The sequence below is a fragment of the Carettochelys insculpta genome, chromosome 24 (assembly GCF_033958435.1).
Source record: "Carettochelys insculpta isolate YL-2023 chromosome 24, ASM3395843v1, whole genome shotgun sequence".
Classification (NCBI taxonomy): domain Eukaryota; kingdom Metazoa; phylum Chordata; order Testudines; family Carettochelyidae; genus Carettochelys; species Carettochelys insculpta.
In genome coordinates this window covers 17,877,415-17,903,883 of record NC_134160.1, presented here as the reverse complement: position 1 = coordinate 17,903,883, position 26,469 = coordinate 17,877,415, and the positions used below count along the sequence as shown (strand labels likewise).

General features: G+C 62.8%; 2 protein-coding genes across 2 annotated transcripts in view; both read left to right on the top strand.

Annotated features, from left to right (window-relative positions):
- LOC142001115 (uncharacterized) overlaps window positions 1–17,764 on the top strand; it is a 30,664-nt gene extending 12,900 nt beyond the window's left edge. The window contains exons 4-10 of the mRNA XM_074976053.1: window positions 4,368–4,516; window positions 9,369–9,435; window positions 12,786–14,307; window positions 15,081–15,232; window positions 16,214–16,303; window positions 17,396–17,491; window positions 17,654–17,764. Coding sequence (XP_074832154.1) covers window positions 4,368–4,516; window positions 9,369–9,435; window positions 12,786–14,307; window positions 15,081–15,232; window positions 16,214–16,303; window positions 17,396–17,491; window positions 17,654–17,764 — 2,187 coding nt within the window. The remainder of the gene's footprint in view (window positions 1–4,367; window positions 4,517–9,368; window positions 9,436–12,785; window positions 14,308–15,080; window positions 15,233–16,213; window positions 16,304–17,395; window positions 17,492–17,653) is intronic.
- FOXO6 (forkhead box O6) overlaps window positions 1–26,123 on the top strand; it is a 74,555-nt gene extending 48,432 nt beyond the window's left edge. The window contains exons 2-3 of the mRNA XM_074976184.1: window positions 23,603–25,985; window positions 26,020–26,123. Of these exons, the coding sequence (XP_074832285.1) occupies window positions 23,603–25,006 (1,404 nt within the window). The 3' untranslated portion in view covers window positions 25,007–25,985; window positions 26,020–26,123. The remainder of the gene's footprint in view (window positions 1–23,602; window positions 25,986–26,019) is intronic.
- The last annotated feature ends 346 nt before the right edge of the window (window positions 26,124–26,469 follow it).

Below are 26,469 nucleotides of genomic sequence, written 5' to 3'. Positions count from 1 at the left end.
TGGCTGGGTCTGGGCCCACCCAAGGGAGACCCAGGTTAAGGGAACTTCCTGGGTTCAAGGACACTCCTCAGCATTTCCTCTCCATGCACTGCACCCATCAAGAACCAATCGTCCGTGCCGCTGTCCAATCAGAACTGACGTTAACACCGCCCCGAGCCCTGCCATTGGCTGAGGCAGAGTCTTAGAAGGGAGGGTAGGCACAGTCTCTCTGGCAGAGGTAGCCCTTTGGGCCGGGGCTCTGTCCAGCCTCATGGGGAATGTCCTGAGCAAGGGGGCTGCCGTCCCATCCCTGGCGAGGCTGCATGCCCCGCTCAGACTGCTGCTGCCGTTGGCATTGCTTGGGGCGGTGGGCAACCCCGGGCCTTTCCTCTCCTGGGCTTTGGAGTCCTGCTGCCCCATCCCTGCGCCCTGAAGCTGCTTGGCTGGTCTTCCCTTCAACGGCAAGCACCAGCTTTGGGGTGGGGGCCCCCCTGCCCCGTCCCCCATCTACCTCACCTGCACTCTGCCCCAGCCCGTGGGCCTGCAGCTGCGGAGCCTGGGCCCAGGGCAGGCACCCATGGGGTGTTGGTGGAGCGCCTGCAGAAAAGGGAGCGCTGCCGCTTTAAGTGTTTGGCAGCGGCGAGAACTTGGTGTGGAGGAAATTGCCCCGGGGGAAAAGTACTGTAATTTCTTGCAAAAATTACATGGCAGCTCAGGGTGATTTGCTGCAGCTATTTGGGTGTATTTCCAGCTCTGGGTGTAATTAGCGTGTTCCTGGGGCAGCAGGGAGCGGGGAGGGCTCTTTCCAAGGCACCGAGCCAGTGGGGCCTGGCTGGACTCAGCCTTGGTCATGTGGGGGCAAAGTACCATCCGCAGGGGCCCCCTCCTGCCCTCCCAGCTCAGACGCTGCATAGGGTGCTGGCTGGGCAGCAGACGGGTGATGGAGCTCTCCTGGCCCCGCGGGCATTTACAGGTGGAGCTGGGCTGCTGCCCACAACACAGGGTGGATGCAGTGAACCTGGGTGAGCTGTTCTGGGCTCTTGCGCCCCCCCCTCGTACGCTTAGCTCCGGAGTGTCTAGCTGGCAGCAGGAGGGTCAGGGAACTGAGCAGAGCTTGGGGTCCAGACACCTGGGTTCTCTCCCACACTCTGGCTACGTCTGCACTGCCAAGAAAGACCCAGAGCAGCAGATCTCAGGGCCCAGGTCATCTGAGTCGCACTGAGAGGGCTTGTGCTCAGGCTAAACCCAGCAGCGGAGCCATTCCCACTTGGGCAAGAGTACGGCTCACAGACAGACAGACACGTTTCAGAGCTGCTTTGCAGAGTGCTGAAGCATGAGGCAGCTGGTGCAGGCTCCCAGATGCGCTGCTGGCCCTGCCGCTCTCTGAGCCTCGCATACCCCGCCCGTCGCACAGGGACTCTGGATGGGAGTGCACCCAGCTTGGGCGGTGCCCTGGGGCTCCTCTCTGCCCTTCACCTCCATCGCACCGAGCTCCAGTTGGTTAGCTTCATCAGGGTGAGCACGGGGCTGGGAGTTCCCAGCGTGCCCAGGGGCCGGCTGCCTGGGGATCTGGGGGGACCACTTAGCGAGCATGTTTTCCAATTAAAATGCAAAGGCTTGCTGCTGTGCCTGCTGAGCCTCTGGACAGCCCCAGCCGCAGGGAGCAGAGAAGGCAGCGCGTGGGGGCCTGCTGCCTCCCCCAGAGCAGGGGCTCCGGCTTCCTGGGACGGGACAGCCCAGCCACAGGCGCACACAGCAGGCCAGGGGCTGCAGGGTGACACTGGGCTGGGTGAGTGCTGGCAGCACCTGAGGCAGCTGTGCTTTCCACCCTGGGATTTCACCCTGGAGCCTGCTCCTGGCAGGCTTTCCACGGAGCTCTGGCCTTCCAGGGGCTGCTCTGGGCCCAGCCGCTTTCCTGCAGGCCAGCTGTCTCTGTGGTGCCTCTGCAGAGATCCCAGAAATGCTGGCAGGCAGGTAGGCTCACAGCATGGCCATGGCCCCCTACCCATCACCCCAGCTCGGTGGGTTGGATGGACCAGTCCATGGGAGCATAGGTGGGTGTGGCAGGCATGTAGCGGGGAGGCTCAGCTGAACCTTAGCAGAAGTCACAACAGCAGCCCCATTGCCCAGTGCCCCCCAGAAACATGGCTTACACCTCCAGGCTCCACGGCTGGTCTTGCAGTGAGTTCTCCCTGGAGCCAAACGCCTGAGCACCTCCCCAGAGCCAGCTGCAAGCTGATCCCGTTGCAGAACTCCAAGGACTCTCCCCTCGCCCCGAATCCCCCAGCCCTGAACATGCTCCCCACCCACTAGCTTCTGACAAAGGGCAGCAGGCCTCCCCGAGACGGCTGGGCTGTCAAGGGCCTGCTAACCACCGGCTGGGCACTGCCACCCTCCTGCAGCACGTGGAGAGACCCCGTCTGTCCACGGCCTAGGGCTGCGTGTGCCTGGCTCCGCAGCTGTTACATGCGGCAGCACTTGAGAGCCGTCACGGCGGGGTGGCAGCTGGGAGCCCCCTGCCACCAGCAGAGTTAAAAATAGCCGGGAGGAGCTGTGCGCTACACCTAATCAGCCGCCAGTCACTCGCCTGCAGCCACAGCTGCTAAGCAGCGCTTCCCCTCAGGCTCCCGGCGCTCAGCCTCCAGCTGAGGCTCCCTCCGTGCCGCACTGGGACAGGGCAGCCTGAGCCCCTGGGGCACACAGGCCAGGCTGGACCAGCTGCTGCACAGGCCAGGCCATAGTGGTCACCTCTGAGCAGAGGGCAGCCGGGGACAGGCACTGCCTCAGCAAGGCCTTGGCCGCTTCTCCTGCGGGGGACAGCCAGAGCCAGAGCCAGCTTCACGCTGTCCTTGGCTCGCCCACACCTAGTGGTGTTACACACGTCCCACCCTTTCACGGGCACCCCGGTCTGCGGCACCTACTGGCACGCGCCCATCTTCCCCGCACACCCAACCTGCGCCCTGCCCTTCCAGAGCCTCCTGGGAGCAGCTGCGCAGGCTGGTTACAGGAGGGCAGAGCCCTGGGGGGAGTTTTGCGCTGCGGGGGGGGCTCTGGGGGCTCTCATAGGGCGGGGGGGAACAGAGGGGGCACCCAGAGGAGGCAGGGGCTGTGAGGGGGCATCTTTAGACAGAGTGTAACAGAGCTGGGCTGCCACCTGCCACCTTCCCAACAGCTGCCTCTCCCGAGGCCTGCAGGCTGAGACAGCCCCGAGAGCCCCGCCCCGCCCCGCCCCACCCCACTGGCTGCCCCAGGAGGCGGCCCTGGGTTCATTATCTCAGTTGTGCGTTTGCTCTAATGAGCCCTTCGGAGAGCGGTGGGGAGGGACAGACGGGCTGGGCAGGGCAGGGCAGGGCCAGGAGACAGCTGCCAAGGCTGAAGCCCAGGGATTACACTGTTACACACACCACAGCCAGCTCTGCACCTCCCATAGCATGCACACCCCCAGACACATCCACTGCACAACACGGGCCCTGATGCACACACACCTGCAGCACAACACAGGCCCTGACACACACACACACCTGCAGCACAACACATCTCTGACATGCACACACACCTGCAGCACGCCACAGCCCTGACACGCACACACACCTGCAGCACACCATGGGCCCTGACATACACACACACCTGCAGCACACCATGGGCCCTGACACACACCCACACCTGCAGCACGCTGCAGCCCTGACACGCACACACACCTGCAGCACACCACGGGCCCTGACACACACACACACCTGCAGCACGCCGCAGCCCTGACACGCATACACACCTGCAGCACAACACAGGCCCTGACACGCACACACACCTGCAGCACACCACGGGCCCTGACACACACACACACCTGCAGCACGCCTCAGCCCTGGCATGCATACACACCTGCAGCACAACACAGGCCCTGACACACACACACACCTGCAGCACGCTGCAGCCCTGACGCGCACACACCTGCAGCACACGGCAGCCCTGACACACACACACACCTGCAGCACAACACAGGCCCTGACACACACACACACTTGCAGCATGCCACAGCCCTGACATGTACGCACACCTGCAGCACACCACAGCCCTGACACACACACACCTGCAGCACGCGGCAGCCTTGACGCACACATGCCTGCAGCACAACACAGTCCTCACACTCACACCCCTGCAGCACAACACAGGCCCTGCCACACACACATACCTGCAGCACTCCACAGTCCTCACACACCCCCCCCCCGCAGCACACTGCAGCCCTGACACACACACCTCACTGCAGCACACAGCACCCTCTGCGAACATGCACACACACACACCCATATCAACACACAACCGCCAGGCCAGGAGGGTGTAATGAGCCCCGGGCGTTACGGGACCCTGACTGCTCTCTCTGGCACTGCCTGCAGACGTCCCCTGCCTGGCTCCCGCCTGCAGCTGCCAAGAGCCGGCACCTGCCGAGAGAGCCGGACCTGGGCATGCAGCCCGAGCGGCCGACTCTAGCCCTGGCTGGAGGGAAAGGAACCGTCGGCTGCAAAGTGGGGCTGGGCTGGCTCGCGTAGACGCCCTGTGCTGGGCGGCCAGCAGGCGAAGGCCATGGCTGCAGCACCCCGGGCGCATGGCTGCAGCTGCAGCTGCAGGGCCTGGAGACGGAGACGTGGGGCGGCCTGGCTGGCCCAGCCCGTCCGGTGCCTTTGAAAGGGTCATTGAGCACACTAAAGCCACTGCCAGTGCAACAGAAACCCACCCGCGTGTGAGCTGCTTAGCAACCCGCTGCTGGGCCCCGCTGGGAGCGGCCTGGCGGAGGGTCTCTGGCCATCCCCCCACCCTGTCGCACACGCATGTGAGCCAGGGCCACCGCTGCCCGCACTGGGGCAGGTTCCTCCAGAGCTGCCCTCTCCCTGGGCACAGCCTGCTCTGGTCCCCAGGGGAAGTGCCAGTCTCCCACACCGGCTCGCTCAGCCTGCTCCCTGCCCGCCTGCTGCGCCGGCGCTCACCCCGGGACAGCCCTGCAGCATGGGGCACCCATTGGCAGGTCTCCCCAGCCCTGCCCTGCATGCCGCTGCATGGGCCTGGCCAGGGCGGCGCTCCAGGTCCTGTCACACCTGCTGCCTGGAGAGCGCTGGGCACAGAGCCTCCTGCAGCGTGGCGGGTGCCGGGGGCTGCCGGCTTGGGAAGTGGCTCGTGGCCGGGAGGGGAGCTGGCCCACGTGAGCTGCAGTGACAGGTGTGGCCGACATGACCCCTGCTGGGGAGGGGCTGTGCAGGGTTTGTCTGTGCTGAGTGCCCTCACCCCGCCGGCCAGCCTCCCAGGGGCATCCACACGGCTGCTGGGCCAAGCCCTGTCCTGCCAGGAGAGGCGTCCTCTGGGACCCCAGCATGACGCGATGCCAGTGCACCCAGCCGTGTAGAGTGGGCGAGAGAGCCGGCGGGAGGGGGCGGGGGGTGCTACCAACCTGCCATAGGATGCCGCAAGGGCTGGCCAGCAACCGCCTTCCCACTCTGTAGCAGCCAGCCAGAGCCGTGCCTGGCTAGCCGCTGGTGAGCCCCTGTGGGACTGAGCCGGGAGAGGTTCCTGGCCCAGCTCCCAGAGGGCAAGTGCCGCGTCCCAGCTGTCCGGCTGCCCCTCGCCAATGGGGCAGCCTGGGCCAGGGCTGGCCTCTCTCTGCGCTAGGGCGTGTCCAGCCTGGCTCCTGGCGGCCTCTCTTGCCTGGGCTGGGGGAGCAGCGAGTGCCCGTCAGAGCTGCGGGGAGGGTGCCATGCCAGGAAGATGCTCAGGCCAGGCCTGCAGAGGAGCTTCTGGGGTTGGGCTGGGACTCAGCAGCCCCATTGCCCCAGGAGTGACTTCAGCCACCCGCTGCCCTGCGGCAGGTTGCAGTGCCCAGGCCCAGGGCGGACGGAAGCACAGAGAGGTGGAAGGGCTGGCTGGGCCCGACACGCTCCCACTGCTGCTCACTGCTGCCCTCCCTCCCCGCTCCCCGCTGGAGATTAGAGAGGCTATCAAAATAAAACACAGTAATAATAGGAGATTTCAATTATCCCCATATTGATTGGGTGCATGTCACCTCAGGACGGGATTCAGAGATTAAATTTCTTGAGGCCTTAAATGACTGCTTCTTGGAGCAGCTAGTACAGGAACCCACAAGGGGAGAGTCGATTCTCGATCTAGTCTTGACTGGAACGCAGGATCTGGTCCAAGAGGTAACTGTTACTGGACCGCTTGGAAATAGTGACCACAATATAATAACTTTTAATATTCCTGTGTTGGGAAGAACACCGCAGCGGTCAAACACTCTGGCATTTAATTTCAAAAAGGGGAATTACACTAAAATGAGGAAGCTAGTTAAACAGAAACTAAAAGGTAGAGTAATTAAACTAAAATCCCTGGAAGCTGCATGGAAACTGTTTAAAGACACCATACTAGAGGCCCAACTTAAATGTATACCCCAAATAAAAAAACACAGTAAGAGACCTAACAAAGAACCACCATGGCTAAATAGCCATGTTAAAAAGGCAGTGAGAGAGAAAAGGGCAGCTTTTAAAAAGTGGAAGTCAAATCCTAGTGAGGAAAATAGAAAGGAACATAAACACTCCCAAATTAAGTGTCATAATGTAGTAAGAAAAGCCAAAAAAGATTTTGAGGAACAGCTAGCCAAAAATTCAAAAAACGATAGTAAAATGTTTTTTAAATACATTAGAAGCAGGAAGCCCGCTAAAAAAGCAGTGGGGCCCTTGGACGATAAAGATATAAAAGGAGCGATCAAGGAAGACAGTGCCATTGCGGAGCGATTAAATGATTTCTTTGCTTCAGTCTTCACGGCTGAGGATGTTACAGAGGTTCCTAAATCTGAGCCAGCCTTTTTAGGTGACAAATCTGAGGAACTCACTCAGATTGAAGTGACATTAGAGGAGGTTTTGGAGTTAATTGATAAGCTGAATAGTAACAAGTCTCCAGGACCAGACGGCATTCACCCAAGGGTTCTGAAAGAACTCAAATGTGAAATTGCGGAGTTATTAACAGTGGTTTGTAACCTATCCTTTAAATCCACTTTGGTACCAAATGACTGGAAGACGGCCAATATAACACCAATATTTAAAAAAGGCTCTAGAGGAGACCCTGGCAATTATAGACCGATAAGTTTAACATCAGTACCAGGCAAATTAGTAGAAACACTAGTAAAGAATAAAATTGCAAGGCACGTAGAAGAGCACGAATTGTTGGGCAAAAGTCAGCATGGTTTCTGCAGAGGGAAGTCGTGTCTAACTAATCTATTAGAATTCTTTGAAGGGGTTAATAAACATGCGGACAAGGGGCACCCAGTGGACATAATATACCTAGATTTCCAGAAAGCCTTTGACACGGTCCCACACCAAAGGCTTTTATGTAAATTAGGTGGTCATGGGATAGGAGGAAAGGTCCTTTCATGGATCGGGAATTGGTTAAAAGACAGAAAACAAAGGGTGGGAATAAATGGTAAATTTTCACAATGGAGGAGGGTAACTAGTGGTGTTCCCCAGGGGTCAGTCCTGGGACTGATCCTGTTCAACTTGTTCATCAATGATCTAGAAAATGAGGTAAGCAGTGAGGTGGCCAAGTTTGCAGATGACACCAAGTTGTTCAGGACAGTCAAAAGCAAAAGGGATTGTGAAGAACTACAAAAAGATCTCAGCAAACTGAGTGATTGGGCAGCAAAATGGCAAATGAAATTTAATGTGGGTAAGTGTAAGGTAATGCATGTTGGAAAAAATAACCCAAATTACACGTACTACATGATGGGGTCAAATTTAGCTACGACAGATCAGGAAAGGGATCTTGGAGTTAGAGTGGATAGTTCTCTGAAGACACCCACGCAGTGTGCAGCGGCAGTTAGTAAGGCAAATAGGATGTTAGGAATTATTAAAAAAGGGATCGATAATAAGACAAAAGATATCATACTTCCCCTATATAAAACTATGGTATGCCCACATCTTGAGTACTGCGTGCAGATGTGGTCTCCTCACCTCAAAAAAGATATATTGGCATTAGAAAAGGTTCAGAAAAGGGCGACTAAGATGATTAGGGGCTTGGAACGGGTCCCATATGGGGAGAGGCTAGAGAGACTGGGACTTTTCAGTTTGGAAAAGAGGCGATTGAGGGGCGATATGATAGAGGTATATAAAATCACTAATGGTGTGGAGAAAGTGAATATAGAAAAATTATTTACCTTTTCCCATAATACAAGAACTAGGGGACACCAAATGAAATTGATGGGTAGTAGGTTCAAAACTAATAAAAGGAAATTTTTCTTCACACAGCGCACAGTCAACCTGTGGAACTCCTTGCCCGAGGAGGCTGTGAAGGCCAGGACTCTATTAGGGTTTAAAAAAGAGCTTGATACATTTTTGCAGGTTAGGTCCATAAATGGCTATTAGCCAGGGATAAAGTATGGTGCCCTAGCCTTCAGAACAAGGGCAGGAGATGGATGGCAGGAGATAAATCACTTGATCATTGTCTTCTGTTCTCCTTCTCTGGGGCACCTGGCATTGGCCACCGTCGGCAGATGGGATGCTGGGCTGGATGGACCTTTGGTCTGACCCAGTATGGCCATTCTTATGTTCTTATGTTCTTATGCGTGGCCGTGGGCCGGGTTCTGCACTGCTGGGGCGCTGCTCGGGGGGAACATCCAGAGTGGTGAGCCGGGGTCGTGGCATGGCTCACCCAGCACCTTGGGTCTCGCTCGGCACCACGCCCTGCGAGTGTGTGCGTGCAGCACGCTCAGGGCAGGGGGAGGCGTTACCGCGGTGACGGGAGTGCCCACCGGTCCACGCTGCGTGACCAGCCAAGGGGCATTCAGGCCAGGCCGCTGCTGGCTCACCGGGCAGCTCCCCAGCAGAAGCTGAGACCCCCTGCGTTCACTGCCAGCAGGGCGGAGCTGCTGGCCCGCCACAGGCCGGCACACCGCTGCGTCGGTTTGATCAGCGCCGGTCAGGCTGGCCTGGGATCAGGCGAGGCGCTGAGCCGGCTGTGGAGCCACTGTTGAGCACTCACAGGCCAGCCACTGGCTGCGTGCAGACGGGGAGCACAGGTGTCTGTGGGTGGTCCCTGGCTGCCTCTGTGCTGTGGCTGGTGCTCCAAACGGGGCGGGGCGGGGCAGAAGCTGAGGCACCATGCCTGGGTGAGATCGTTACCCAGACGTGCTGGCCGGGGGCAGTCAGCACTCCCAGTCCCCTCCAGCGGTGCTGTAAGGCAGGTGCAGGAGTGCTGCCTGGGGGACGTGCAGAGGGTGCTACAGGCAGCAGTGAGGGGGGCTGGCAGTGGGAGCGCAGCAGGGCCTGCTGGGGGTGGCCCTGGGCTCCTGGCTGCAGCTCAGCTCAGCTCAGCGGCCATGCAACTTAGCGGGATCCCTGATCTCAGGTGGGCTCCCCCTGCAGGTCCGGGAGCCCGCCAAGGGCTGACCACCTGGCTCCAGCTGGGCTGCGGAAAGGCACCTGCCGGCAGGTGAGGTCCCAGCTGTGCACCAAGCAGTCCATCCTGCACAGCCAGACACGTGGCACCTGCTGGCACACCAGGGAGCACAGCAGCATTTCCAGGGGCTGTGCTGCCTCTGCCTCTTCTAGGGATGGTGCTGCACCCCCAGTGCGCTCTCTGCAGCAAGGCAACGCCCCAAACCATGTGGGGCTGGGCTGGGGGAAGAGCCCACCAGGCAGTGAGCGCAGGGTGACAGCGGTGGCTGGTTAGAGCCGAAGGTTTTCAGGCCGAAGGGACCATTGTGCCCATCTAGTCTGACCTGCTGCAGTGCCTCAGCCAGAGCAGTCTTCCTGCCCCCACCCCGGGAAGCCAGGCTGGGAGATCTTTGGGGTCGTGGTGGAGACTCAGTGGAATGGGAGTCCCAGCATGGTGCTGTAGCCGGAAGGACCAATGTGCACAGCTAGTTCCCGGAGCAGTGGTTCTCCGTGCGGCTGGAAGGGCACATCCCCAGGGACCCAGGGTCTGCAGGGATCAGCCCTGGCTCTGGTTCTGTTCAGCAGCTTCATCAACGCTTTAGATCGGGGTCAGCAACCTTTGCGGGGTGGCGTGCCGAGATTTGACCTTTTGCTGGTGACACTTTTTAAAGTCACTAATAGTCCTAGTGGCAACAGCTCCATTCATAAATGAATTAAAATGTGGAGCTTTTCCATGCAGGGGGTGGTTGGCAGCATTAGCTGGTCTTTGGTTAGCCCACAGGCGGTCTGGCTTTCAGCAAGCTCCCAGCTGTGTGGGGGAGGAGGGGCAGGGCTGAGCTCCTGCCACGTGTGCCAATGGAGATCAGCTCGCACGCCTCTCGTGGTGCCCATGCTGGGGTTGCTGGTGCCTGCTTTAGATAATGGTGCAGAGTTTGTGGACAATGCCAAGCCGGGAGGGGTCACGGGCGCTCTGGAGGACAGGGTCCGAATGCAGACGGGTTTGGAGAAACTGGAGAAATGGTCTGAAGGAAATAGGATGAAGCAATGAAAGAAAGGAAGTCCTCCACGAGGGAAGGAGCAGTCGCTTGCATGCGTACAAGATGGGGAATGACTGCCTAGGACGGAGTCCTGCAGAAAGATCTAACCCTGTTCTGTGTGGCAGGTCGGGGGCTGCTGGGCTGGGACCCCCAGGGGGTGAGAGCCTTTTGCAGGGCAGAGAATGGCTGACACCTGTCTGGCGTTCCAGCAGCAGCTCCTCTCTGGGTGCCCTGTCTCCAGCCCTTGAGGGCTGAGCAGAGGGGCTCTGGCAGGGACGCTGGAGAGGAGAGGGGCCAGGGTAAATGGCTCCCCTCTCCCACCCATCCACCCCAGCGTGATGCTGTTCAGGGCAGGGTGGTGTGTCTGTCTGTACTGTGCTGGGCCTGGGCTCTGATGGGCCATCACAGACTCTGGTAGAAGGCACCCGGTTATTTACTGTCTGTTCCTGCAGAGCCGGGAGCCCCAGGCGTAGCCAGGGCACGCACCCAGTGCCCGCTCCCAGCCTGTGCCCAGGGAGAGCCTGACCTCGGCAACCTGCAGCTGCAGAGCTGCCACTCCTCACACAGGGCTGCTTTCCTGTTGAAGTGGTGGCAGTGCCCAGCAGAGGAAGCTGGCGGGGCCCTGCCGGAGCGGGGCCAAGAAGCAGGAGGCCGGCAGGGAGTGGTGGAGCACAGCAGGACCCAGCTCCCCCAGCAGCACGCTGCAGTGGACGCCCCCGGCTGTGCCAGGGAGACAGGGAAAGACAGCAGCCGGCTCCCGCCGGCCATGGCCAGCACTGCTTTCTCTGCTCCGAGCCCGGGGCCTCGTTCTCCTCCGGCTGCTGCCCGCCCGCCCAGCTTGGCTCGGCTTGGCTCCAGGCACAGCTCGGCAGGGAGCCGCAGCCACAGGGGAAGAGAGGCGGCCGTGTTTCTCCCAGCTCTTTGCTTCCCCTCACCTGCCATCGCCACCAGCTCAGAAGTGCCCCCCGCCACAGCACCTGGCGCGAGTGAGGCCAGGGGGGTGGGGTGGGGGGCACACCCCCTTATAGCACAGCAGTGAGGGTGGGGGGGTGCAGCACACATTGCATCTGAGGCAGGTAAATCCTGGGAGGTGGTTTGGGGCTGCAGGGGTTAAACCTGGGGCTGGGAGGCAGTTTGGGGCTGCAGGGGTTAAGCCTGGGGCAGGGGGAGGGCGGGTTGGGGCTGCAGGGGTTAAACCTGGGGCTGGGGGGTGGTTTGGGGCTGCAGGGGTTAAGCCTGGGGCAGGGGGGCGCGGGTTGGGGCTGCAGAGGTTAAACCTGGGGCAGGGGGGCGGGTTGGGGCTGCAGGGGTTAAGCTTGGGGCTGGGGGGTGGTTTGGGGCTGCAGGGGTTAAGCCTGGGGCGGGGGGTGGTTTGGGGCTGCAGGGGTTAAATGTGAGGCTGGGGGGCAGGTCTGTGGGAGGGGGCGGACTTGGGGGCTGAGGTGGGGTAAGTCTGGAGATGGGGTAACAACTCTGTCACCGCTGCTCTGAAGGAGGGCGAGAGGAGGTCCGGTCTGACTCCCGAGGGACGGTCTCGTGCTCGCAGCGCTGCGCCGCTTGGCGGGTCGAGTTCGGACCCCGCCTGGACAAACTGGCTCTTCTCACTAGTGCGGCTGCAGCCCCTGCTCTGGGCTGTGCCAGCTGGGACGCTGGGGAGCGGCTGCGCTGGGGCCTGGCACTGCTGTGTTCTGGCTCTGGTCGGCTGCCCTCGCAGGCAGCAGCAGGGCCACTAGCCTGGTGGTCAGGGGACGGGGTGCAGAGCTGGGCCCTGGACACCAAGTAACGGCAGAGCCTGCGCTGCTGGTGGGCCAACCCTTCTGAGCAGCTTGGGCAGTCGCCAGAGCTGGGTGCAGAGCCCAGTGCTCAGCCTAGGTCTGTTGGGCGCGGTGGGCTTCATGCTGTGGGCTCCTGAGCCCAGCTGGCTCCACCGAGGTGTGTGCGAGCCCAGAGGCGGGGAGAGGAGTGGGTGGGGTGAGCTCCCAGTCTTAGTGTCACCGGGCTCTAGTGTGGACCCCGGTGTCCTGGCCACACTCCACCTCTCATTACCACTGGGTGGGATTCGTCCTCACTTCCTGCCCTGAAGAGTCTGAGGTTGCTGAGCACTGTTATTGCCGTGCTCCACCCCAGAGACAGCTGCGTCTCAGCGGCTGACAGGCCGCTCGGTGCAGCCCTTGGGCATGGAGCATTAAACTCTCGCCAGGCCACCCTGGCACATCCGTCGCTGGGAAGGAGGAGTTAGGGTTAGGGCTCACAGGTGACTCCTGCGCCTGAGCTTTCTGTTTGTGAAGTGGGGGAGACCTGGAAGGGAGCACGGGAGCTGTTTTGGGAGGGCGGTGGGAAATGTGTTACCCCTCCACTATGCCTGAAGGAGCAAAGAAGACCAGCCATCTCATCCATTGGTTATAGAGGTTCTGAGTTCTCCATGGGACGCAACTGGACAGCCGCAAAAGACATGCAGAGATACAGACGACGGTGTCCGGGTTTGGAAGAAAGGGAAGAAGATGCTGAAGAGGAGGAGACGTGGAATTTAAGTTTCTACAAAAACGAAATTCAATTTTTGCCTCATGGCTTGTTTATTGATGAGCTCCTTGAAGCTTGGCAGGAGGGTTATGAGACTCTGGAAGAAAATCATCCTGATATACAATGGTTATTTCCTTTGCATGAGCGTGGGATGAACTGGCGTGCAAAGCCCATCACACATAAAGAAATTCAGGCCTTTAAGAAATCCGCAGAAGTTATGCAAAGGTTCGTCAGGGCTTACAAACTCACGCTGGGTTTTTATGGAATAAACTTGATAAGTGAAGAAACAGGGGAAGTGAGAAGAGCAGAAAACTGGCTTCAGAGATTTCGCAACCTTGATCGGTTTAGTCACAACAATTTGCGGATAACACGTATTGTGAAGTGTCTGGGAGAGATGGGGTATGAACACTATCAAGTACAACTGGTGACGTTTTTTCTAACGGAGACCCTTGTTTCCGAAACACTCACAAATGTTAAGAGAAGGGCCTTGGATTACTTCCTCTTCACCATCAGAAACAAGCAGATGCGAAGGGAACTGATACACTATGCATGGCAGCACTTCAGACCTCGGGATAGGTTTGTATGGGGGCCTCATAAGAAGCTCCTGACGTACAAACCACAGTTGTCAAAGTCCGAGCTCTGCCCAAAAGCCGATGAAGAGAAGGAATGCGCCAGAGATAAAGCAGCAGAGGGAACAAACAAAACCTGCCCTGTAAACAGGGAGGGGACAACTGGGGATGCTAAAGCCTCACAAATCGTCGAGGTGACTGATGAATGTATCTCAGAGGAGCTAAACAAGCACGGTGCCATGCGTGTCGCAGAGCAAGGAGACCGTGACCTGAGCGAGGACCTTATGGGCTTGGGGGATGGGGCAGAGTGTGACGGGCTAAAGGAAAGCAAGAAAAGAAAGCTTGAGATGAACAGGCTAAGTGGTAAGTGTCCTGGACCATTGAAAAGTCCCACTGACATTGAGAGGATCTCTTATAACCTTGAGGAGTTTGCCATTAACCAAGAGACCACAGAGGTGCTTCCAGAATTGCTGGAAAAGGATGACTCAGTAGCAGTAGAAGAAGATGATATGAGTAGTGGTGACTTAAAGGTGTCCGAGACATCTGATGCAGCTGTAAAAAGGAGGAAAGTTGATGAGGCAATGCCAGAAAAGAGTGCTGTAAATGTGGCAATACCTTTGGATGCTGACACTACTACCTGCAGCACACAAGCAGCAAAGCCAGAGGCTGTGGGCTGTGGAGCTGAGAATGGGGAAGTTAGGGAAGAAGACACTGTTGTGGAGGAAATGAGTGTGCAAAGTAAGAATGGTGCAGCAGGTGCATCTTTGAATTCATTGCGTGGCTCTGAGCTTACTAAAATTAGTGAGATACAAGTCTAGGTGGAGGCATCTCTGCAGAGCATCCAGCGCAGCAGGGCCTCCAGGCCTGACCCCAAGAGAGCTAATAACGCTCCCAGCTTTCTGGGGCCCTGGTGGGACTCCTGCTTCCCTTTCCCCACCTTTTGTCCTGTGCCATGGAGATGGTGCCCAGAGACCACCAGGATGGGCAGCCACTGGATAACGCAGCCACTTGTCCACTCCCCTGTGGAGGGTTTTGAGAGCAGGTGGTGTGTGGCGGGGGCAAGAAGCCCTTGGAGGTGGAGGCTGTAACAGGTACAGCCTGTACCCTGCCATTGTGCAGCCTGTCTGGGCACAGCGTGCCCTGCCGGGTCAGCGCAGTCCTAAGTGCCGAGAGGACGTGCTGGAGCCATGGCCCAGACTCCGGCTATGGAGCTTTTCCGGCGTGTGTGTGCAGAGCAGCCATCATGGCGTGTGCCTCAGCCAGCTCAGACGGGGAGTCTCGTTAGCGGCCTATCACTGCCTCCTGTCAGGGAGCCGCACGCGTGTGCGAGGGCTTGGGCAGGTGAACGGCTCGCTCGCTGGCCGGCCCAGCAGTGGGGCCAGATGTGCAGACGTGGTGAGTCCCCTGCCGGCGGCCAGGCTGCTTGGCCAGCTGTTGTCTGGAGGAGGAGTTGGCTCGGTAGGATCAGGGCTTTCTGGGGAACCGGAGGCCCTTCTCCAAGCGCATGCAGAGCTCCCATTGCCAAGACAAACGGAGCTCCTGGCGGTCATCTGCCAGGTCCCACTCTGCCACAGCACTCAGCAGCTGGCGGGAGCACGCCTTGGAGCATGGGTCTAATGGAGGTGCCCGCCAGGAGCCTCGAGGTCATGCAAGAGTGCCCGTGCTGAACAAGGAGCTGCAGGCCACCCCGAGCCAGGTGGTGGGACCAGAACCACAGCTGAGCTGGGTAATGGCCACCAGAGCCCGCAGCTGTCTCCATGGCAACGCACGGTTAGCCGGCTGCCCAGCTGTACTGTCACCGTAAGGGCCAGGACCCTGGCGGGCGGGACGCAGCAGAGCTGGCCATGAGGGTTGCAGGGCAGTGTAGGGTGGCAGGGGTCTCCCTCTGGGCTGGGCTCAGCCTACAGCTGCTGCGGTCGAGTAAAGGAGCTGCTCCGGTAGGTCAGGGTGCTGAGGGGGCATGCGGAGGTGTGTTTGCTAGCCTGGGTGTGACGGCCAGAGGTGTGAGTCTGTCACAGGGGAACGCTGGTGGGCAGCAGTGATCTCTGTGAGCTGAGCGCTCGGCAGCCGCCTGCCAGAGATCCAGCTGGTGCCCCGCAGCCGCCGGCAGCCGCATTTATGTTGGTGGTGCAGACAAAGACGCGTTCCATGGGTGGATGGAAAAACTTAGGGGAGCCTTGGTGGGCATCCGGCAGCCCAAGGGAGACGGATGTGCCGGTCCCACCGCCCGCTGCGCCCTCTCCCTTGGGAGGCTGGGCCGGCTGGTGTGTGCGGCTCCCCCACCTGCTGCCCAGCAGCTCCTGCTGGCTGATTCTTTCACCCTGGCTGTCGGTGAAGCTGGCGCAGCGGCAGGTGTCGGCTGGGCACCACTGGGGGGCAAAGGCACGCCTGGAGCAAAACGAAGAAGCAGTCCAGTAGCACTGTAAAGACTAGCCAGGTAACGGTTTAGGTGGGGAGCTTCCATGGGACAGCCCCACTTCTTCAGACCAGAGCCCTACCAGAACAGCATGTCGCTCCCCCACCCCCACGAGCCCCAGCTGAGCGGCACGGGGGGCTCGGTCTCTGCTGGGCCAGCCAGCCAGCCAGGGGCTGACGGGCAGGGGAGCTGGCAAGTGCTGGAGGTGTGGCCAGGCTGGGAGCTGGATTACCAGCGTTTAAGGCTGCAAAGGGCCCTTAGGGCCGGCAAGGCCAACTTCCTGCCTAGCAGGGGCTGGAGACCCTCAGCCGGCAGGCGGCCTGTGATTGCTGGAAAGTAGATGGGACAGACGAGGCCTCTGCCCGGGGTCCTCGATTTCAGGTGAGGGAGAAGCCAGCCAGGAGCTTCTCTTCACTGCCGCCGCTCTGGTTATAGCGGGTTTGCTCCTCCTGCGACTGCCCCCTGCCCACTCTCCGCGTGGCTGGGTGCAGGGGTGCCGGGCACTCGTCCCCGGGGACACAGCCATGCTGTTAGTGCGACCGTGCAGCCAGACAGCCGCCCGGGGTGAACACCTCCCTGAAGACCAGGCCTGAGCAACTCAAGGAGAATTCAGGTCCCTGTTAAATGCGCCCGGGGTTTCCAGCCCCAGATCTCAGTGCACCTCAGCTGCAGGGTCACAGTCGGCGCGTCTCAAATCTCCCCGGCAGAGGTGCTCAGGGACTGGGATCGAGTCATCTCCTGAGCTTCCCAGGGATGAGCTAAGTCCCTGAGTTGCCCCCGCGGCCCCGGCAGAATTCCCAGGCGCCCCTCGCTCTCACCGCCCCTGCAGCCGCTCCTGGCCGGTTGTCACACCGTGGTTGCAGTGGGGCAGGGGCCTGGCCCAGAATCCAGGCCAGCTGCTGCAGAAGCAGCTCCTGCCTCCCTGCTCCACGTCGCGCTAGGGACTGCGTTGCTGGGCGCTGCCACGGGAGCTCCTGGCTGGCTGGTGAGCACAGAGCGGCAGCGCCTGCCTGTGCTCCTTGTCCCCGGCTGGGGGCTGGTGCAACCTGCTGTTCTGCTGAGCCCACCATGTGGGGCCCTGCAGACCCTCCCAGCCCTGCTCCAGCGGGGCCGGGCAGAGCCCTGAGGCAGCGCTGGAATGTGCTGGGCCAAGCCGGGAGCTGGCGTCTCAGCAGCTTCCCGCCTGCCATCTGGGCGGGCGCGCCTGGGGCTCACGGCTGGTGGGAGCTGGGTCTGAGCCAGACCCCTAAGCTGCAAGCACCTGCCAGCGCCGGGGAAGTGTCATCTCGGCACAGTGCCAACGGCTCCTTCCACGCAGCGCCATCCAGCCGGCGGGCACTGTGCCCGTCAGTACCATGGCACCAGGCTCTGGGCAGGCCCTGTGTGACCTGGTGACCTGCCTGGCCGTCCCCCAGCAGCCAGGCAGGGCCCCAGGTCTGTCTGGCCATGCTGCCTCCCACGGGTTCATCTCAGGCCGAGGCCGAGGCCGAGGCCGAGGAGGAGCCCGGAGCCCTGTGGTGTGGGGCTGGGAAGCTCTGTGGGGAGGGTGACGTTCCCGGGCAGGGAGCAGTGAGTGCGGGAGGAGGGCTTTGCCCCAGAGCACAGGGCTGTTCTCTGTCCCCTTGCTGCTGCCTGGGGGTGGGGGGCTGCTCGGCTGGGGCTGCCTCAGGGGGACAGACGGGGGCGTGGCAGTAGGGGGGCACTGGGGCTGGCTGCCCTTCGCTTCCACAGCGGGTGACCCCCAGGCTGAGAGCCCCTGGGCTGGTGCTGCTCACCAGCTTCGGGCCTGGCCCTGGTGTTCAGGGGCTTGTCTGGCTCAGGCACCTGGCAGAGAGCGGCTGAGACGGGCGCTCCCACGGGCAGTGCAAAGGGAGGCACCGAAGCGACTCGCTTTCCAGAGGTCCTCAGCTGCTCCTGCCTCGCAAGGGATGGGCCCCGGCAATGCCGCCAAGAAGCCCAGGCCTGCAGTGCCAGAGAGCAGGGGCACAGGGCTGGGTGAGCGCACGGGGCTGGGATGGTGCATGGGGCTGGGTGAGCACACGGGGCTGGGGCTGGGGCAGTGAGGGGGCTGGGGCAGTACATGGGGCCGGGTGGGTGTTACGGGGTCAGGCCAGCGCACGGGGCTGGAACATAAGAACACAAGAACGGCCATACTGGGTCAGACCAAAGGTCCATCTAGCCCAGTATCCTGTCTGCTGACAGTAGCCAATGCCAGGTGCCCCAGAGGAGGTGAACCGAAGACAACGATCAAGCAATCTGTCTCCTGCCATCTGTCTCCCGCCTTCGACAAAAGGCCAGGGACACCATACCTCACCCCTTGCTAACAGCCATCTATGGACCTAACCTCCAAATATTTATGGAGCTCTTTTTTAAACTCTGTTAGAGTCCTGGCCTTCACCTTGTCCTCTGGTAAGGAGTTCCACAGGTTGACTGTGCACTGTGTGAAGAAAAACGGGGCTGTGATGGTGATGGGGCTGGGGCAGTGCATGGGGCTGGGTGGGTGTTACAGGGTCAGGCTGGGGCACGGGGCTGGGACGGTGAAGGGGCCGGGACAGCACACAGGGCTGGGGCAGTACGTGGGGCCAGGTTGGTGTTACAGGGTCAGGCTGGGGCACGGGGCTGGGACGGTGAAGGGGCCGGGACAGCTCACAGGGCTGGGGCAGTACGTGGGGCCAGGTTGGTGTTACAGGGTCAGGCTGGGGCACGGGGCTGGGACGGTGAAGGGGCCGGGACAGCTCACAGGCTGGCAGGCCCCCAGTGTCAGGCCCCCTATTTGCAGAGGCCGTGCAGCATTCCCAGCCCTGCAGCTGCCTGGCCACTCCAGCCTGCCCAGGTCCCAGCCGCAGGGGGCTGGCGTGCGGCCCCAGACGGGCGGGCGGGCGTCTGTCTGGTCAGATGGACGGGAACGGACAGCTCCTTCCCCATGCAAATTGCTGCTCGAGCCACTCATCAGAACAATGGGTCCAGCTAATCCCTCCACAATGGGACTAATTGCTAATCAGACCAATTTCACGCTGGCTGTTTCCCTTGACAATGCGGCTCCTGGGGGTGGGGGGAGGGGCTGCCTGTGCCTGGTCTGCTGGCAGGGGGGGGCAGCGCTGGGCCTAGCACCTTCCCCAGTCCCCCGGGGATGTGGGGCTGGTGCGGGGGGTGGGGGGGCAGGCACATGGGCTGGCAGCTGGGGGCTCTGCTGTGCTGGGAACCTGCCAGCTGCCTCCAAGGGGGCCCTGCCTGCCGCCTGCCCCTCCAAGCCCCAGCCTCCAGGGCTCCTGCCTCCCTCTCCAGGGCCGTGGTTCGGCAGCCAGGGCCCCTGCTAACCAGGCCCAGAGCCTCTCCCCATGCGCTGGCCCGACAGCGCCTCGGCCTGTATGCGGCCTAGTGCGTGAGCTGCTACTGCCAGCGAGAGGCCCCTGCCCACGGCTGCGGGGCGGCTAACACAGCCTGGCCTGGCAGCTCTCCCTGGGGGTACTGCACCTGCTGTGGGCCTGCGGCTACCTCTGAGGAGGAGCACAGCACCCGTCCAGCGGAGAACAGCAATGCCCACCCCCAGTGTGGGGTAGGAAGTGGTGCTGCCGCTCTCAGCAGTTACCCCAGGTGCCTGGCCAGTGCCCCAAGCCACAGGAGGAGCAGCGACCCCCCCGGTCACCCTCTTTGTGTCCAGTTGCAGCTTGTGCCGCTCTGTGGCAGCAAGGACTAGTGGTGAGCGCACAGGCCTCGGCGCCAGGAGCACATGGGTCCTGCTGTGCCACATGGCATGGTGCTGGGGCGCTGCAGGACGCTGGCAGGGCAGAGCCCAGCTGGCGCTAGGGGAGCATGCTGCAGGGAGTGGTCAGCGGGGGCTCTCCCAGGACAGCTGCCAGGAGCGGGTGGGAGCCTGTCCCCTGCCAGTCGGTGCCGTGGTGCAGGCAGGAAGGGTGGGGCACTGTTCTTGGCTGCCATTTCCCTGGTGAGCTGATTTGCTTATTCCAAAAGCCGGACTCCCACACCCTGTCCCCCGCTGCCCCCATCAGCTCCAGCCTTCCCATCTGCGGGGCTCGGCAAGACGCCAGGGCTGGCCCAGAGCTCCCATGGACTCTTAGTGACCCCTCGCTAAATCGGGCCAGGTCACTAGCCCCAGCGCTCGAGCTACGCCGTGGCTCTGGGCACAGCCTGCCCCAGAGGCGCTGCAAACCAGTGGTGGGAGAGGGGCTGGCTGGCTGTGGTACGTCCCTGCAGTAGTGGGCACAGAGCTGCCCCTCCAGCCCCCGGCCGGTCCCCAGGACTCCCGCGGGGGACAGCAGCACCCAGGCCCAGCCTGCGCAGGAGCCACTGCCAGGCTGGGGAGGGGAGAGAGCTCCTGCTGGTGGCAATTGCCCATCGAAGGAGCCAGGCAGCATCTGGCGGTGGGAGGCTGGTGGCCCTGACCCTGGCTCATACAGCAGAGGATGCTCCGGCTCCAGAGCTGTCAGGCCCGGGCTGAGCCCCAGCCAGTAGCAGCTCCCTGCCCACCTCCAGGTCTGGCCCAGGCCCTGGGGACCGGCATTTCCTGCATTGCTGCTTTGCAGGGATGCGGGAGCCAGCGTGGCCTGGGGCTGGGTCAGCCCCCAGCCCCTTGCTGGGTGCCAGCTGGTGAGCAGGTGTCAGCAGCGCCCCTGGGACGGAGCCAGACGCCTCCTGTCCCCTTTCGGAGGCCGGCCCGGCCTGGCCCAGGGGGAGGCAGCTCCGTCTTCATCTCTCTTCCAGCAGCTCGGGACAGGGCCCATCCTGCCAGGTGCTGAGCACCCCCCACTCCCAGTAGTCTCTGGCGCAGCCACTGGAGGGCCGGCTGCCCAGCTGGGTGCCGGAGAGGGGCAGCCACAAGCCCAGTGCAGCTGATGCCGTGTGGCCCAGACAGCACCTGCTCTGGCTCTGCCCTGCGCTCTGGGCCACCCTCCCTGTCTTGGCTCCCAGCTGTGTGGTGCTCGGGGGAGAGCACTGGGCTCCCTGGTGCCTCTCCCTGGCACTCGCGTGTGGCCAGCACGGCAGCACCGGGGGGCAGTGGGGCGGTGCAGGGGCGTGGCAGGGACCAGCCAGGCTTGTGTGGCATCAGCTCGCCCTGGGGCTCCCGGCTCACTAGCAGCCTCCGCAGGGAGGTCTGGGAGCAGCTTTGGCAGGTGCCCGGGAGGGTGGCTGTGGCCAGAGCCCCATGTGTGGGGAAGGGCCTGGCCTGGCTGGTGCTCAGGAGAGGGGAAAGGTGAGCTGGGGCAGGGGCTGCCCTTCTCCGGCACTGCCACAGCCTGTCCCGGCTCCCACGGAGCAGAGCCAGCCAGACGTCCCGCTGCCAGGGTCACCGCAACGGGCAGCCTGCCCAGCTCCCTCCCCTCTCCCAGCCCTCTGCCCGGAGGCGCCTGGCACTTCCCAAGCGTTGCCAGGCACGGGCGGGTGGCGCAGGATGCTGGCCAGAGCTCAGGGGGCACAAGGGGGCACGTCCACCGGCTGGATGGCCAGTCAGGGGCTCTGGCACAGCGCCGGCTCGGCAGCCAGGCATCTGCAGCTTCCACTGGCTGGCACCTGGCGGGCAGCCCCCGCAGGAGACTGGAGCCGCCGTCTGCCCATTGGCCTCGCCCGGTACCCCCTGCCCTGCCACGGCTGGAGGGAGAGCCAGGTCCTGCCTGGCTCCAGGGAGTGCCGCCTCCTTGTGGCCCTGCCCAGGCTCCAGCAGTTCTGGGGCGAAGGCCCCTGCTGCTCCCCGCCCTCACTGCCTGCACTCTTGGTTAGAGGGCGGCACATGGTTGCTGGGCCAGAGCCTCGCTCACCCCGGGGCACGCTGCTCCGTGGGGCCGTGCCAGGGGAGCAGCACGGTGCCCTGGGCAGGCAGGTTCCTGGGGCTGCCAGCGGGGCAGGAGTGGGCCTCTGCGGCCAGCTGTCTCGGGTGCCTGCCCGGCCCAGGCTGGGAGAAGCGTGCACCTCTCCTCCTGAGGCCACGGCTGCAGCATGCAGCGCTGCCCCGGGCACGCCCTGGCCCCTGGCTCGCGATGGGCATAGTGGAAAGCCTGGGAGGTGGGTGGGCACAGGGCCCCTCCCCCAGCTCGCAAGGGGCCACTGCACGGCGGTGCCAAGGGCACACAGCGCCCCGCCCGGACACTGCGCCCTGCCCCAAGGGAGGGGCCCGGCTCTTGGCAGCAGCCCCTGGCTGGATGGGGGCTCCCTGCCGAGCAGCACAGGGGCCCAGGGAGTGGCTGGCCCTGCCATCGTAGGCACTGTGCTGGCAAGCTGTGGGCGTAGCGCTGCCGTGGGGCAGAGGCCCGGGCGCCCCTGGTCCCAGTCAACAGCAGGCGTTTCCCGCCTGGCTGGCCCTGGCCCTGGCCCTGGCCCTGGCCCGGCCTGTCTGAGCTGGGGGCAGCCTGGCCAGGCGGGGCTGGGGCGGGAAGGGGTTAACGGCCAGCCTGTACCTGCAGCAGCGTTTTAAAGTTGTGAAATCAAAGCCAGTAATTTATTCTCCCCGCACACGAAGGAGCAATTAGTTCTAAACACGGCTTAATCAGTCAGTGCGAGATTGATTTCTGTAGACTTGGATTTGGTGGCTGCTGGCGAGGGGCCAGGCTGGGAGCAATCTCCAAACAAATGAAGTGCGGAGAAGGAAGCCATTACGTAATGTGATGGATGGGCCCCGAGCTCACACACCTCTCATTAGTATGCACCCGCGCCAGCCCTTCTCCTGGGCACCTGGGCAACCTCCCTCTCTGGGGCTGGCAAACTGCATGGCTCCTCCCCGGCGGGCAGGGGCAGGCGCACAGCGAGCGTCGCCTCCTGCCCGCTCAGCCACAGGCAGCCCCCTGCAAAGTGCCTGGTGTCTCTGTCTCTGGAATCCAACTGATGCAGTGTGCCCCAGCACCCCCCTTCCCCCTGCCCCAGCCTCAGCCCTGGCTTCTGCCACCCCAGCTCTCTGCGCTGTGCTAGGCACCAGGCCTCCTTTATCCCCATTTCACAGACAGGGAAACTGAGGCACGTCCAGGGCACATGGCTTCCCCCAAGACCATGCACTGGTGGCCAGGGCTGGTGCCATGAATCTGAAGCCTGCCCAAGCACAGGACCAGGCTCTGTGTCCACTGGGGGCTGGTAGGAAGGGAGCGACTTGGCATGTGCCTCGTGCCAGTGCAGTGAGCGGGAGGCGGGAGCTGGGTCGCATGGGGCTGTGCGGGGAAGCCACAGAGCCTGTGACACCTCAGCCCGGTTCTGATCCCAGTGATGCTCTGATGGCTGTCCCTGCTCCTGAGCAGCACCAGTGCGAGAGGTGGCCCTGCACAGTAGGCTGGCAGGTCTGAATGCCCAGGGGCCCCGCCCAGCCAGGCAGAGGCCGACTGCCAGGCTGGGGTGAGGTCTTCTCCAGCACTGCCCCTGTTGTGAGGGGAGCGGCTCTGTTACCCAGCTGCCAGAGCCCTCGCTGAGCACCTTACCCCGCTGGCCGAGCCCCCTTGCAGCTCCTGCACTGTGCGAAAGGGAGACAGAGACACCCCCACCCCCAGCTCGCCCCAGCCATGTATCTCAAAGCACTTATGCTGCGTCAGTGTCATTACGCCCCTTGTGCCAATGGGGAAACTGAGGCACATTGGGGCGGGGACGGAGCAGGGACTAGGTCATGGCTCTCAGGGTGCCACACGGGTAGAGAAGCTGGTAGCGGGGACTCTCTGACAGAGGCTCTTTGCTTTGCTGTTCCCGCAGAACTCGATTCGGCACAACCTGTCCCTGCACACCCGCTTCATCCGCGTGCAGAACGAGGGCACCGGCAAGAGCTCCTGGTGGATGCTGAACCCCGAGGGTGGCAAGGCCGGCAAGCCGCCGCGCCGGCGCTCTGTCTCCATGGACAACGCCAGCAAGTTTCTGCGCATCAAGGGCAAAGCCAGCCGGAAGAAGCAGCTGCAGGCGGCCCAGGAGCGTGGGGAGGACAGCCCGTCCGCCCCGCAGGCCAAGTGGTCCGAGAGCCCCGCCTCACACGCCAGCGACGAGTATGACGCCTGGGCCGAGTTCCGGCCACGGGCCAACCCCCCAGGCAGCGGGCTGGGCGGGCGCCTCTCCCCCATCCTGGCCAGCCACGAGCCAGACGAGCTGGAGGAGGACGAGGGTGGCACCCCGTCCTCCCCCCTGATGTACCCCAGCCCCTCCAGCACCGTCTCCCCCTCCCTCGGCAGCAGGTGCTCGGTGGAGCTGCCCCGGCTCGCCGACCTGACCGGCACCATCAGCCTGGGCGAGAGCCTGCTGGAGGAGCTGCAGGACAGCTACGGCATGAGCTCGGCGCAGCCGCTGCCTGCCGGCGGCCTCCGGCATCGCAGCTCCAGCTTCCCCTGCAACGCCAAGTGCTCCACGCTGGGAGCAGGCGCCGGCACTTACTGCGGGGCCATCTACAGCCAGCCCGCCATGAGCCTGCTGCGCCGCCTGCCCATGCAGACCATCCAGGAGAACAAGCAGGCCAGCTTCGCCCCCGCAGCGCCCTGCCGCCCCGCCTCGCTGCAGGACCTGCTCTCCTCCACCTCCTACGTGCACAAGGAGGGCCTGGCCCCGGCCGAGCTGGCGCAGGCACAGGCGGGCGCCCTGGCACCGGCCCGCGGCCACAGACAGAGTGTGCTCCTGGGCGCCGGCGGGGAGCTGGGCTTGTCCACGTACCCGGTCCACTCGGCCGCCCTCCTGAAGAGCAGCACTTTGTACCACCCAGCGCCAGCCAGCCACCACCCTGCCGTCAGCACCAGTGCCTTACCCCCTCCCATCAGCCTTATGAGCGTGCCCAGTGACTCCTGCAGCCTGGCGGCCATGCCCCACCACGGGCACCTCCATCCCTACGGCCACCCCCCAGGGGCCCACCACAGCTTGCTGGATTCCCTGCAGGGCCCCTACCAGGGGGCCATGCACCCCCCGGGCCTGGGCCAGGACCGCTTCCCGGCAGACCTGGACCTGGACATGTTCAACGGGAGTTTGGAGTGCGATGTGGAGTCCATTATCCTCAACGACTTCATGGACAGCGACGAGATGGACTTCAACTTCGACTCGGCCCTGCCGCCGCAGAATGGCCTCAGCATGGCCACGCTGCCCGGCGCCCCCCAGCCGCCCAACCAGAGCTGGGTGCCTGGCTGAGACGCAGCCGGGCCCGGCCCAGGACGCGCGCGGGGACCCGGGAACGGACTTGGCTTGTCTCTCTTCTGCCTTTCTTGTGTGACAGGCTAGAGCCATCTGTTAACCCTGAGCAGAGCCCCAGGGTGACCCAGTCCCCCAGCCTGGCCCCCGTGCACCAGGCGAGCTAGCCCAGGCCACCCCTGCCTGCCTGCCTGCCCGCCCACCCGCGCAGGAAGCACAGCAGGTGGGGGCAGACAGTTAGGCTGGAGCCAGTCCTGGTGGGATAATCACGTGGTCTGGTCCTCCTCTACCTTCAGGGGGTTCCCAGCTGCCCCTGCCCAGACTGCCCCCCTCTGTGTTGGTTCTCCCACACCCCAGAGCAGAGGGGCAGTGACCGCCCAGGCCCTGCTTCCCTGGGCAGGCTCAGAAAACTCCCCAAGGAGGCGCCTGTCAGCAGTCAGGGATAGCGTCAGCCTGCAGCCCCCGGCTCCGCACCCCGGGGCCACCCAGTGGGTTGCCACTTACTGTTCTGGGACCTGCCCCAAGGCTGGTTGAGCTGGGGGGCTGGGGCTGGCTCTGGGCTGGAGCTAGCGGCTGGGGCCGCCTGCCACACGGGGCCCTCTCCAGAGTTTGCTGCTGGATTCCGAGCCTCGTTTGCCACCATCGGTGCTTGCGAAAACCCAACCCCCTGACAATGGCAGCTGTCTGTATGCCACATGTGGAGCACTGTGCCCGGGCAGGGGCGTGCATGGTCCTGCACGTGAAAATGCTGGCTTTGCAGGTGTGTGCTTTGCGGGGCCAGGCCCGGCAGGTGGCTCTGGGCTGTGCAATGGGGGAGGAGGAGCTGCTGCTAGCCTGGATCCCTGCTGGAGAGGTCAGCTTGGGGTAGGTTAGAGGGTGGAGGGTTATTTATTTAATGTCATGCACTCTCTTGCCATTGGATAATCAGCGTGTTAGAAGAGCAATCAGGAGCCGTGTGGGGCTGTGCCCGGTAGGGGAGGTGGCGGTGGAGGGAGCTGTGCCCAGTTGGGGAGGTGGCGGTGGAGGGAGCTGTGCAGGGCCGTGCCTGGCTGGGGAGGCGGTGGTGGAGGGGGCCGTGCCCAGTTGGGGAGGCGGCAGTGGAGGGAGCTGTGCAGGGCCGGGCCTGGCTGGGGACACGGCGATGGAGGGGGCCGTGCAGGGCCGTGCCCGGTTGGGGAGGCGGCGGCGGAGGGGGCTGTGTCCAGTTGGGGAGGTGGCGGCGGAGGGAGCTGTGCAGGGCCGGGCCTGGCTGGGGACACGGCGATGGAGGGGGCCGTGCAGGGCCATGCCCGGTTGGGGAGGCAGTGGCGGAGGGGGCTGTGCAGGGCTGGGCCCGGCTGGGGAGTCGGCGGCGGAGGGGGCTGGGCCCGGTTGGGGAGGCGGCGGCGGAGGGGGCTGTGCAGGGCTGGGCCCGGCTGGGGAGTCGGCGGCGGAGGGGGCTGGGCCCGGTTGGGGAGGCGGCG